The 14,404-nt window shown below is 45.8% G+C and overlaps 1 protein-coding gene across 1 annotated transcript in view; it reads left to right on the plus strand.

The window, feature by feature from the left end:
* The first annotated feature begins 563 nt into the window (after window positions 1–563).
* The window catches only part of LOC115315561 (cleavage stimulation factor subunit 1), a 75,669-nt gene continuing 61,828 nt past the window's right edge, over window positions 564–14,404 (plus strand). The window contains exon 1 of the mRNA XM_040206264.1: window positions 564–704. Coding sequence (XP_040062198.1) covers window positions 601–704 — 104 coding nt within the window. The 5' untranslated portion in view covers window positions 564–600. The remainder of the gene's footprint in view (window positions 705–14,404) is intronic.

Raw genomic sequence — 14,404 nt, forward strand, 5'->3', positions numbered from 1 at the left:
CATTGGAGCACGCAAGAAATACAAACAAAAATAAAGGGGTTGTGTTTCTATTTACAACTGAAGAATACCTTTACAGATTGTAATAAAATGCTCAGTGCGCCAGTTTGTATTTGCATTTCCTTTTCTATAGCCCCGGAGCGCAAGGTGGCGCAACTTCCCGCATACAGATTTTTGTTCCATACTATCGCCCGCGCGATCATCACCCCACACCTCTTCCTTCTAATTCACCATGCATCAGTGGCCCCCTCAATCAGCGGTCGCACTGCTAATACATTATAGAACAGACATTATGCAGACACTGTCGGAGACATGGTTCTCTTTTTATTACAGTCCTGTTATGTTGTTTATGCGAGAACTGTCTGCATGCATGTTCAAAGCACACGTATGTATGAACCAAACACGCATCTCAGAACATGCGTGAGGGCTGTCCGCAGATAAATCTCTCCTCATGTATGCAGAGAACACCGGGTCTTGTGTAATAATGTATAAGCGGAGTGTGGTCGCGGCTTAAAGGAACACTGCTTGGTAATACACTTCATTTTCTCTCGCCCCTGTAGCTCCCTCTGGTGGGAAAAAGAAGGGTATGACGAGAGTGAGACGATGACATTCCCGGCTGGACGGACGGCGGGAGCGGCTGTCGCCTCCGGATCTTATAGCGGTTTATGCGTGCCATCGATTGATCGACCCTCCTACGGCGTCAGCTGGTAAGTGGAGCCTCTTCGTAGGAAAAATCTGACAGTTGCCGTAGCGGGATAAGGGGCGAGGGCGACGAGAAAGAGAGGAACGCTTTCTCAATCGGCGATCTTTCCTGCGGTTCAGAGTGTCGCGTTTTGCCTCGTTAGCATTTTGCTGAATCGTCTTGTCATGATGAGATCTTAGCTATCGACTTGTGACTGTATTCCTGACTATTCTGCAATCGTTACTGCCGACCATCTTTAATTAGATTTATCGAAAAGCACGGCAACCTCGGCGAACTAATTTACGGTGACGGCCGTTATTGACGAGGTTTCGCGGCATTGTCACCGGGGCGTATTCGGAAAAGCTTGTGGAGTAATACCCTCATTACCTGGGCACACTTAACTGCAGTTACGTGAATCCACAGTTAGCGCACAAATCTTGCGGACAACAGTCTGCGGCTATGCTGTCAAAGCTATGGGCGAACGTTGCGCTTGAGCATCTTGAGGACCCATCAAAACAGTGCACCCGCGCACTCCACTTCTTCTGAAATAGCTGTCCGAGAGTATAGTGCGGTAACTATGGTGCCGCGTACCAGCAGTTAAAGCTGAGTCAACCGCGGTGAAGGGTGCCCGTGTAACAGGGGTACAAGTCAACAGGTCAGTTTCGGCACTTTGATCGCGGCGCGTGACATCAGGTCACGTGATGGTATGGTGTCACGTGACACTATGCTACGTGACGTCATACCACTTGATACCATGACTTGACACCCTAACGTCACGTGACCACGTCGCATAATATCCCGCGACACGTGACGTCGTATGATCCATCGGAGTGCTAATGCGAAAGGGCCATAACCCCCCCCCCCCCCCCCCCCCCCCCCCGAGATCTCATGCAGGGTGTTCGCACGTCAGATCGCAAAATCATAGTTCGGGTCATCTATTTTCTTTTTATATTTATGTAAAAAAATATGTGTGAAAGTTATGTTCTTCGGAGGAGCATTGAGCTATATGCGAACGCCGTTGCTAATTTTCTTCCCGAGATATAAAATTTCGAAGCTCGAGTCGTGGGGATTCCCAAGGTTTCAATATGGCATTTTGCACAGCTGTCAATTTCACGCCGAAGCATGTGTGTAGTAATGTTGTTTTCTTTGTTTTATTGTTCACAATACGGTACGCAGAATATTAACAATTACAGTGAAATATTTCTAAGAAAGCAGAAATTACGAAACACGTCATATAAACACGTTTTATAGAAACATTCAAAAATCATTTACCAACGAACTACTATTTATAAAACGACGTAAAATAAATCAAAATGATCAACTTTAAATGCATTTTACTAATATATAATAAACGCGCGCATATCCTTGATTGTAATTGCGTTACTTCTGCACAAACGCAGATCATTTCTCAACTCAATATTTAAAACCTCCATATTTTATTTCATTTAAACTCTCCTGAACAGTTTACAGTGTCTTGAACTGACTGATGATGTCAAAACATTGAGTAACCTATGGCCTTTCAAAAAGAAAAAAGGCAACAAACATTCCCTCAAATTGAGCTAGCTTCTTTTCGTTACAGGTGCTTTGCCGCACAACGTCGGCCCCGGGAACGCATTTTTTTTTTTTTTTTTTGCGCTGGGAAGTTGATTGATTGACCTACCGATTAATCGATTAATGCTTTAATCGCGATTAATTTTTAATCAGTTAATCGTTTAAATGTTGACAAACAAAAGAAGTAAAAATTCGACATTTTCGCCACGCAGACGTGGACGAGAACACCTGTATGAAGGCAAACTTTAAGTGAAATTTCGACCTAAAGTAAAATGTCTGGGCCAGACTTGTAACTCCAAAAAGAGTGTAGAATGTTATCCAGCCACTTCAACGCCGTGCGAGTGTCCGTTTAACGCAGTTGAGGCTATTGTGAACAATCACAGGGGTTGGCTATTGCCGGAGATTATCAACGAACCTCCTTGCCTTTGTGGCTGAAGTAATGGCATGGGAGTGTGGGTGTCTTTTGACTGTTCTCACCCACACATCAAGTCTTCTAAGAACTATTTTGCATTAGAATGAACAAAATCGATCAATTAATCGATAAATGCGTTGCGATTAATCGGAATGAAACTTTAATCGGCGCCCAGCTTTCTTTTTTTTTCTTTTTCTTTTTTTTTTTCAGCCAACAAAGGTTTTAAGGTGGTTCTGCTCTATTGTAGGGGGTATAGAAAGTCATGCTGTCCCTAGCTTACTTCTATATTTGTGTTTCCTTGCGCTGCCATCCCCCCCCCCCCCCTTTCTCCTCCCCTTTCCCAAGCCATTAGCACACGAAGAGCTGCCGGCGGACGCCACTGCTGCCGGCAGTTGAGAACTGCCGGCAGCAGATGCACAGCACACTACCGTGAAGCCCAAAGTTCTCCCACGAGGGAGTTTCAATACCGCGAAAACAAGGCGAGGGAAGTAGCATTTGGAGAGTCGGTATCTTAGTATTCAACATTGTGTGACGTCAAGCAAACCAGCTTACCATATCTAAGTATCGGTGCGTACGTACAATCAGAGGCGGATCCAGACACTTCATTTGGGGGCCGGGGGAGGAAATAGGTAATGCCATATAAGCTGCGAGCGTTTTCGGTCGGCGTCCGCAAGAGGCAAAAGGCACCGACAGGAGCGTACCCAGGCCCCCAAAAACTCGTTAAAAAAAAAAAAGGATTGTTTGGGGAAAGGGGGAACTGTCGCGCCCTCTCCCCCCCCCCCCCTTTTTTTTTTTTTTTTTTTTGGCTCCGCCACTGCGTACTATGCAATACAGATAGGAGTTGATAATCACAAGGGTTTTGCTGATTGTTTCCATTTCATTAAATACAATAATGGTCCGGGTTATATTTTGTATATTTCTGGAAGAGTTTATACTATATGAAAATCATGTCCTTGGGAGAAGCGCTATGGTGTTTCACGAAACGAGTGCTGAATCGTTCCTCTGAAAAGTACGCATCGCACAGAAAAAGAGCTTTATGTAATATTTACCTCTGCCAAAGGTCAAATTTATGAAAAGCAAGTGTTTTATAAATATTAGGTTCATAATTTTCGTAGTAATTACATTTATAATAACCAATTTAAATGTATCATTGCAATTAGAACCATGGTGGGTATAATATTAAACTATTAAATTCACCCACATTAAAGAAATACAAGGCACACGCAGTCTTTTACGGCGCTCCCAGAAAACACTCAATACGGACGTGTTTTTAAAAGAAAAAGGGAGGGAGAGGGGGGAGGGGGGGTTAGAAGGCAGCACAAGCAAACTCAAATATGAAGCTAAACTACGAATGACCTAACTTTCTACACCGTGCACGACAGAGCAGCACCGCTGTACAGCCTTTGTCGGTTCTAAAAAATGTGTCCTTTGAGCTGATGTCGTGCGGCCAAGCCCGCTAGCTAAATGTGTCTAAAGGCTTGTGGTCGTTTTTTAATGCGAAATCACTAACTATCCCTTAGAGCGGAGCCGGCGCGCCGCAAAAAAAAAAACGATTGCAATTCCCATTCCCCCATTGGCTGAGCACACCGGCTCCTAGAAAGCCATTGGCGACCGCTTCACGAGAACGTGCGCTCGGCCGCCGCTCTCGTGTTAGGCGTTCCTGAAGGGGGGGAGGGGGGGGGGGGGAACATGGCGGCGCCTAAGCCACCGATATCATAGTCGACTGCAATCTCTGCAGTAGCGAAACCTGGCCGTCCACGCCAGTATACCAGAGACAAAATAAGAGAGCGGAAGAACGACATTCATGCTTTCGCATTCGCAACTCATAGAAAGGGCTGTCCTCGGAATTTTTTTGTCTCGTTGTATGAACACCAGTTTTCAGAAATAAGTCCCAAAATGTAAGAGAACATATTAGTGAATCAAAGAGGTCACAGTGCACACCCCGTTGTTGGTTGCCGGTCTTGAGATAAGACGTGCGCCCCTTAAAAAAAAGCACATCTCGTGAATTCTTTTTTTTTTTTTTAGATATTTATATAAAACGTGATCGTTTTTTGCGCTTGCTAAACAACATATGGGCTTTTGAGCTTAATTTCTTATTGTGGACGACTCACATTATGAGCGACTTTTTAGGGGAACGGAGGCGTCCATATTAACGCGACATGACTGCATATGATCTCCAGACTAAAATCTGAACACCATGAATAATATTCTCAGTTAACATGCAGCCCCGTAGGAACGTCTCTCAGCTCTGCTTTCTTCACAAAATATATTATGATCGTCTTGACCTTAAAACAGCATTATTATCACCTCCCGATCGAACATCATCTCGCTTAAACAATGCCTGTACCATTAAAAGGATCTCTGGCTCAACTAACGCTTTCAACCAATCATTCCTCCCACAAGCCGTCAATGACTGGAACAGCCTCCTGTATCAGCGACTAGGACACAATACATCCATGGCGAGCAGTGGAACAAGTCAACTTTATCTTCTTCTCCTACTAGTCTATGTACATGCACCTCGTGCCGGTATATCCCGATACACCTCCCACCCTCCATCGTCACCGTCGTAGACTCAGACGCCTTTAAATCAAGTCTTCAATCGCACTTTTTTTATGTTGTTAACGATTCACTGACCTTTTTTCTGAATGCATGTATTTTGTGTCTGTTTTTCTAATGTATAATATGAATACCCCCCCCCCCCTTTTTTTCTGTAATGCCCTCACGGGTCCTTAAAATGCAAAAAATTAAATTAAATAAAAAATGAAAGCCGTTTACAACTCCCTGTAACGCCTAATTAGAGTCTCAAAACTTGCACACGCATCCGATATTGTTAAAACTTTCCTAAAAAGTTTAGTGCTTTACTAACTTCACGACAGACTAGTTTTGAAAAGTGTGAATTTGCCGTTCATTTTTTAATCCCCCGTGTTGTGTAGATCTCCATGCAATCTCCCACAGGGCGGGCCGCCTCCTGGAACCCTAAGTACCACGTGACTCGCGCCGAGCCGCTCTGTCGGCCATGTTGTCGGAAAAACACGCGGTTCAAAGGATTGCGCTACTCTGCTCCGTACGAGCTGTATAGTGCTCTAGGCTCCGCCAGCTACGCAGCTACGCTCGCTCCCTCGCAGCTGTTGAGGAGGAGGAGGGAAGGGTACTGGGGGGTAGGTCAAGTGACCTCGGAGGGCGGGAGGTCACGTGACCTTGAGGAGGGGTGTCACGTGACGTTGGGGGTCACGTGACGATGCCAATGACGTCATCAGTGACGTCCCTGATGACGTCATCAGTGATGATTTTGATGATGCGGATGTCGGCGACGTCATCAGTGACGTCACCGATGACGTCGTCAGTGATGACGGTGATGACGATGCCGGTGACGTCATCGGTGACGTCACTGATGACGTCATCAGTGATGATGTCGATGACGATCCGGATGCCGGTGACGTCATCAGTGACGTGACTGATGATGTCATCATTGGCGATGGCGTCAACGGTGGTCACGTGACCTCGGGGGGGTATCCCCAGGTCACGTGACCCCGGGGGGGTCACGTGACCTGGGTAACTTTCGTGACCCTCGTGAGGGTAACCCTAGTAACCCTTGTGAGGGCAACTCTCGTGACCCTCGTGAGGGTAACTCTCATGACCCTCGTGAGGGTAACTCTCGTGACCCTCGTGAGAGTAACTCTCATAACCCTCGTGACCCTCGTGACGGTAACCCTCGTGACCCTCGTGGTAACCCTTTTGAGGGTAACTTACCCTCGTAACCCTCATGAGGGTTACGAGGGTTTGTAGCCCTCGTGATCCTCGTGAGGGTAACCCTCGTGAGATTAACCCTCGTAACCCTCGTAACCCTCACGAGGGTTAGAGGGTTACTCGCGGTTACGCCGACGGCGATGCCGCTCAAGCCGGGAACGGACGCCTAAGAGCTTCGCTCTAAGAAAAAAATTTAACACGGTGAGAGAAGTGATTACGCAAAAAAATACATGTGTACATATCTAGAATAGATTACTTTAAAAATGTAATAAAATTACAGTAAGAAATACGGAATTAACAGCGGGTAGTGCTTAATTTGAACCTGGAAAAATACCTAATATCCGATGACTTTCTCTGTGTGAGTAGGAGCAATGGCGTCACAAAGGGGGCGGGGGGGGGGGGGTGTAGCCGCGGGCCATCGCCCCGGGTGCCCCTGGCCCTAATGTCGCCACCGAGTGGGAGAGAGAGAAAAACATTTATTTAAACCATCGATCATCGAGGTCATTGCTCTTGAGGTCGAGCAGATGGTGTCCTCATCTCAGGACTCCATATTGCCGGTCAGCTGTACATCCCACCGCTCAATTGACGTGCTCAACTTCTTTAAGGGTTGAGGTTTGCTCCCAACCCCCCAACCCCCCAACCCCCCCCCCCCCCCCCCCCCCAACCCCGATATGTGGAAGAGTGAGGGGCGCGTGTCGCCGCACCTGGGGCAGATGCCGCGATGTGTTAGTGGGTACATTGTGCTGTATCTGTGTAAGTTTGGGAATGTATTCTTCTCGGTAAGTCTGAGAGCTACTGCGTCTTCAGTGCTGAGCTTTTTATGAGGGGGAGGATAAATCCTGCGGTTGAGCCGCTGGATCTCGAGGCGTTCGCCGTAATTGGATGGCAGCGGCACGAACGTAAAGGTTGGGGACTGATGGGACAATAGGTTTTGCCCCGCTCGGTCGGTTAGCGCTGGCCCTTTAGTTCCCCTTCATTCCCACGTGGCCCGGTGCCCACATGATTTGGTGGGATCTTTCCAGCCTCGGGCCCAGGATCCGAGCCTCCATCAGCGGTGCTTGTCCATTAGTAAAGTTGTGGTAGGCCTGTTGCGAGTCGCTAACAACGTGAACTTCCATGCATGCCCGTCTTGTTGCTTGATTACTAGCGCCGCGGCTAAGGTTTCAGCCACAGCTGGGGTCTCTGCCCTAACGGAGTCGGCGAGGGTCAAGGTGTTGTCTCTTCCGTTCACAGCGGCTACCGCCAAGAGGCCCCCTTCGGGGTACGCCGCCACGTCCACGTACGTTACGGACGGGTTGCTCTTGAATTGTAGGCGCTGTCTGTCGACGCGAGCCTCGCGCCGGCCTTGGTGGAGTTAATGACTCATGTGGTTCGGGATAGGGCTCGGCTTGATCCTGCTTCTGACCTCGGGCTGGAGCGATCGTTGCCCATTGAGGGCGCGAAGCTCCATTACCGTTACGGTCAGGTGGAGGATGGCTCTGCCCGTCGCCGTGTTTTGTGGTCTGGAATTATGCGAAGCCAGAACCGCGTCCGACAGCTCGGCGAAAGTGTTGTAGATCCCGAGAACCGCTATGTTCCTTATGATCTGCTCAACGTCTTCCACAGGTTGGCCACAGGTGCAGCGTGGTGTTTCCACCTGTTAAATTCGGCAAAGAAAGCTTCTGGTGTATGCTAAATCTAGTCGTAGGCGATGAAGTAATGTTCCAACAGGTTTACAAGTATGGAATGGACACCGAAGGCCTGGATCAATTAGAAAAAGTAGGCTGTGTTCCGAGATGCTCCTGAGCCACGTGTCGTGGGACATTCTGTTTGGCAGGCAACGACCTCGCACCTTTTACAAAAAGGTGCGAGGTGGACCTTGTTACTTGTATACACGTCCGTGACTGGTTGGTCAGCTTGAGTGTCTCCTTTAACGCCGCTATGTCCAGAAACCATTAAAGGTGCACCGTATATCCGAATTCTATTGCTTCCCCAAGTTCGTCGCAAATTCGGTACACAAGATATATTTTCGTTGCAAGTGTTCAGGGTCTTAATGGATTGTAGTGTTGTCTTTGAGTCTGTACATGTTACCCAGGAATCCTCTGTCGAGCTGTTTTTGATGTACACTGCAGCCGCCAGTAAAGCATGTAATTCTGCTGTAGCTGAAGAAGTATCATGAGACAACCGAAAGGATGACCAATGGTTTAAACGGGGTACCACAAATGCTGATGTTGATTCTTCATCCTTGGTTGGTCCGTCGGTACACACGTGAATGTTGACGTCATCTATTGGCTGAAGATGTGAAACAGTTAATGTCCTTGCAACATGTGTATTGACCGATGATTTTGTTTCCATGACTGTAACGTTCATGTTGATGTCTAGATCCCCATGTTCATTGTTATTATTATGGGTGCAAGGGATCTCGCTCAAAACAAGCTCCGCTGGTAGACATATCCAGTATTGTCGACAAAAAAATAATAAAACATCTCGACCTGCACAGTACTATAAAAAAATTGAGGCACAACGAAAGTGGCTGTCGGTTATGCTTATATCCTGAATGTCTTCTTTCGGCCTGGCGACGACAAAACAATGTTTTCGCCCATACTGGAAGTGACGACATTCAAGATGGTGGTGTTCTTGTGCAAAAAGGTGAAGAGTCGCTGGACGGGAATGGCAGGAAGGAGTTTAAGTCGTCACGAGCTCGAGCTTCCTGCCCTCAATAATACTTCAAGGCCTCGTAGGTCTCGAACGTGCACGCGCAGCCAAAGGACTAAAATTACGACACGCCCCATAGAAACACATCGATAAAAAAAGCGCATCCATTCTATTTATTGAGTCAAGCAAGCACACGCATCACTAAAAAGCTGTTTCAACTTGCAAGCACAAAATTTATCTCTAGTATGCTCTCATAATTCCCTACACCATGACGCAATCGCTCCACCTGGATTTATAGACTTTTCCATTCTTTAGAAGCCCGATATCTTCGGCTTTTTAAGTAACCTCCCTTTCAATTGTGTTGCGCCATCTCCGCTTGTCTTCAGTCATGAGTGCGTTTGCTGTCCGGGCGTCGGACAAAGCCCGCCCGGTTATCGCTGCGCCTGGATGCCGTTCGTTATACCCACGCCACATTGGGTTTAGACAGATACATGCTGGGTGGAATGCGTAACAAATCGCCCCAATACATGTAGCGGCTGTCGTTGAAAAGACGTGTGCGTACAACGATGCTGTCAAATGTCTGCGGCGTTGATTGATCTCCGTTAACGAATGAAAAACAAATAGCCTCATCCTGGAGACCTTTCCTAGGCGGCTACACTCTGTTGGGGTTAAAGGAGGGCAGAACAGAAAGGCGTGGCGACGGGAGAGAGCAAGATTTTATAATCAGGCGGCTCTTTCATCATCGAAGGCGCCGGCTGCGACACATCTCGCTGTAAAAAACTGTAACGAAGCGGTAATTAGATAATATCGACGCGTGAGATAAAAACAAAAAAAATTTAAAAGGGCATGGATAACTTAGATTGATTTTTTTTCTCGCAGTAAGGTCTCGCAGTAAGAAAGCTTTAGCTTTCTTGAGATCAAAATTTATTTCCTTCCATTTTTTTAGAAGATTTTGATTTCGATATTTTATGAAATAATGACACATTTTATTTTTTTAATTGGTTTGTATAAGCTGTAGTAATCCAGGGTTTTCTTACATTGTTGTTCCGCCTATTCCCTTGTAATAGTAGCAAAGCACCGTCGTAACACAGTCCAAATTTGCTTGAAAGACTTGCACACGCAAGGTTGGGATCACTGTCTCCTAAGACACTATTCCAGTCTGTTTGATTAACCATGACACGAAAATGTTTCAGTGATTCGTCATTTATTTTTCGATAGGTGTAAATTTGGACGTCGTGTGTATATAGTTCGCGAAGGATGAATGCGACAGAAAACAGACATATGATCGCTGATGTGTTGTTTGAATAGGCCACAAGTAACGTCTCCGGCGTTTAAATTTGTTATACAGGCGTCACTTAAACTAAACGTTTCTAGCGTCACTCTGGTAGGCAGTGTCACTGTATTGAGACAGCCACAGATGTTTAAGAGTTTATTGAGCTCCATTCCGAGATTATCACTTTTAAGAACGTCGATATTTCTGTCTCCCAAAATAAAAAAAGGTTTAGGCGTGCAGTCGACAAAACCTAGCAAGACTTCTGAAAAAACAAAGGAAATGACTCTTACCGCCAGCAGGCGGCCTGTAAATAACAACGATAATAATATATCTTGCATAAATAACAAGGCACTCCACGTCAGCTCTGGTCATGAAATAATCATCAACCACGCACCATGAAATCTCATTCTATATATATAAGGCAACATCACCGCACTTTTTTTTATTTTGTCTACCTAGAGACTATCACATCAATTGTCAAAATAAGGGGGTTCCTCTCCTTCAGGAACCCATGTTTCCGAAAAAAAAGTAGGGCGTCAAAACGACTGCACAATGATTGAAAAAAATACCTCTACGTTTTTCGTAGAAAGACTATCTCGTATTCTACGGAATGCAGTGTTAAACGAGGAGTAATCAAGGTACAGACCTTCTGTCAGATATGCGTCCAGCCATAAAAAACTAAATTCTGCATTAAACATACTCCCGACGGAAGAAACGAAATCAGCTTCTCAGTTTCTCCACATCCTCGAGGACCGTGATCCTGATAGCAGCTGAAGATTCATTTTTCCGTGCATACTGCCTTCCCCCCGATGACCACACAAATTTCCATCCCACCTTAGGCTTTCGAGCGATCCCTGCACCCAGATATTGTTTATTTTGTCTTGTCAGGTGTTCATTCACATAGTCTGGACTCCCCCAACACCCAGATCTCACGTGGTCATGCGTTTCGATTAGCATCTTTCCGTCAGCGCGTTTCTCTTGCTGCGTTGTACGAAACGTACGATTGTGTTGTTTCCTTCCCCGTCTGTTTCTGCGTTGGCACCCTATGACAGGTGTCAACGTCAACGTCAGTGACAGGCTCGCCTACGAGCTCAACGATTTCCTTTACACTCCCTCCAGAGTGGCCCCTTTGATTTCAATGTTGTTTGTCCTCTTTAGTACTACTCTACTTCCTCCAGCCTGCTAGTTGGTTTCCTGTTTTCAGCTTTTAGGTAATGGTAGCATTTTGTCAGGTACTGTATTTCCTTTCGTAGTCTTTTTTTTTTTTTTTTTCAATTCCGCTAGTTACATCTTTGAGGTCACCGCATGTTTTGTTACAAAAGTTTACGCCGAATTCTGTTCTTATTTCTCGACGCACGTCTTCGAGCGCCTTGGTGAATTCTTTTGTCTCCTTACTCATTTTAGAAAAATGATGTACACAAAAGTCAGTGAAACGAATCAACACACATTACAATTACATATCACAAAATATTCTGCGCTATATATTTCTAAAAATAAATGTATAAAAACACTAACTTCCACCAATCCCTCGCCTCCAAACAGAGGCAGTAGCGATCGGATACGTGGTTGACGTTCACCGCTGCCGAACTTAGGGAAATTCGCCGGCCAGTCTGTTCTCATACCTTGCTGGTGTCGCAGATGGCGCTGTGGTCCACCGTCTTGATTGCGGACATCATTCAGCACGTGGTAATCGGCGAAGTACCTTATCAGCACACGATGAGTCAGATTAAATACGTGGTTGACGTTCACCGCTGGCCAAACTGCCTCTCCAGGTCAGCCCGCTTCTCGTGCTCTACATCCTGTCCTCGCACGCTGCTCTAGCCCAGCCCTCCACGTTTCCTCCTTCTTGAGCTCCTCCACTTGACTCTCAAGCTCCACCCTCTTCTCCCGCTCGTCGCCAAGCTCGCCTACCATGCGCTTCAATTTTGTTTCCCATTCACTGATGAGCTCCTGCAACTCTACCTTGATTGAGTTCCTCCTTCTTAGCCATCACCTCGACCTCAGTCTCCAAGACCACCCGCTTCTCTCGCTCTACTTTAAGCTCCCGCTTAGCCTCCTCAGCCCTAGCTGCGCACTTTCCTTCACTCTCAAAAATAGGTGGTGTAAATGGGTACACCCCTTGTCCCATATGTAACACCCCAAAACAACAATTCGACGTTCAGTCCACCGACGTTGAACCGACGATACTTAATTTCACCAGAGGCTTGATAGTGGAGAGATACGACTTATTAAAATAGCTAATTTACGCATTAAAGGCTACAATAAGACAATCAAGCTTTTTTTGGTCCTGCTGCAAAACAGCAGTGGTTTTTTTCTGTTTTTCTTTTTTAGTCTTTGATACGCATATACGTTTGATACGTTATATCGAACAGCTATCAAGCCGTTCGTAAAAGTTGGTATTGCCAGCTCGATGTCAGTGGACTGAACTTCGAAATACAATTTTGGGGTATTACATATGGGGCAAGGAGTGTACCTCTCTATACCCCCTATTTCTGAGATTGTTCTACCAACTTAAATCCAACCCTAACCCTCTCGCAGACTCGGCCAACCAAGCTACCCTCCTACACGTCCGCTACGCTCTCAAAATCTGTCTCATCTAGATGCACCCACCGTATACGCTCACCACACGACAATAGGTCGTCACCCTCTTCGTAGGGTTTCCTGCGTCGAACCACTACGCCCTAATACCTCCAACCGCATTTACAACAAAAAAAAATAACTTCAATGTTTGGGTAGCACCTCCGGCAGATAAAATCAAGTATTCTTCCGTCCCGTTTCGGTTGGACATTCTTACGCTCTTTCAAGTTGCTTGTGGATGCTGAGCTGGCAGAATTTCATTGGTGTATTTGTAAAAGAAATAACAAAAAGGTTAAAAAAAAGCATTCTGATAGGACACTGAAAGCGCGAACCGGATTTTAAGGATTTTTTTTATTTCATATTATTTTATATATTTTGCAGACGCTGTGCTACAGTGTGTAAACAGATGCTTACACGCGCTTGTGAACGATCGTGGTTTATGCTTCATCGAATGCTGCAGTGCCGTTCACGCTCAATGCAAGCATTACATGGTCGCTTTTTACAAATGCGCTTGCGCCCCTTTACCGAAAGAAACAAACCTATTCGTCAGTGGAGCCTTGCACCTCGCTGAAAACACACAACTCGGTAAAAAAAAAAAAAAAAAATTGGCATTAAAAAAATTAGGTTTACCACAAATGTAACATACGAAGAAAAAAAAAACATTTTCATTGTACAATCCCAGAAAATAAAAATTCAAACAAGGCTTCACAATCTAAAACAGACGACGCGACAAAAAAAAAAGAGAAAAATTGTTCCAGTTGAGATAACACAAACCGAAGTAACGGATGTCGTTCAATTCATATTTCGACCAGGCACTATTGCATCAATGGTCCTTCTTGTTTATATCATCGCAGTTATTATGGCCGTAATGATTCCCCCAATATTTCAGTACCTACCATCTTATCGATCGACCACTACGCAATTTCCAATTTTCATTCCTACCTTTCCTTTTCATCGGGCAGCCGGCTTTAATTTGAACCCGAGCGGACGACCTTCGAACCTTAACACACTTGAGCCCGTGCAAGTCGGTTGTGCAACAAACTTCGGACACGCAATCGTCCGGGTCGGTAAACATCCCGTCGATAAAAAGTAACGCATTGATCAAATGTGATCTTGTTGACGTCCACGCTAGTGTCTACCATCTTTCGATCCCGCTCCCTTTTTTAATCAAAAACGGTTTATACTTCGTGTTTTTGTGTGGACAGGCTGTGGCGGTGAACAACAAAAGCTTGTGTTTGCTATCATCCCCTCGCCCTTCTCCCGTGTACCTTCAACAGCAGATTGGAAAAGGAAAGCCACAATCTTGGTAGTACTCAATCTTCTTGAAACGTTACAGAAAGAAAAAAAGGAAAAACACTGCTCCCGTGGATTACTTTTCCAAATAAGAAAAAATAGTTTGCGAATGATGTATGACCACCTACATAATTCGTCTTTTACGCTGAACCCCCTCTTTGAGCTAGATCGTAAATGCTTAGAAAGAAAAACTCAAACCGACATAGGCGAGTGTAAAGCAAGGACAGACAGAGAAGGG

Source organism: Ixodes scapularis, unplaced genomic scaffold (genome assembly GCF_016920785.2).
Source record: "Ixodes scapularis isolate PalLabHiFi unplaced genomic scaffold, ASM1692078v2 PGA_scaffold1__304_contigs__length_218370807, whole genome shotgun sequence".
Lineage (NCBI taxonomy): Eukaryota > Metazoa > Arthropoda > Arachnida > Ixodida > Ixodidae > Ixodes > Ixodes scapularis.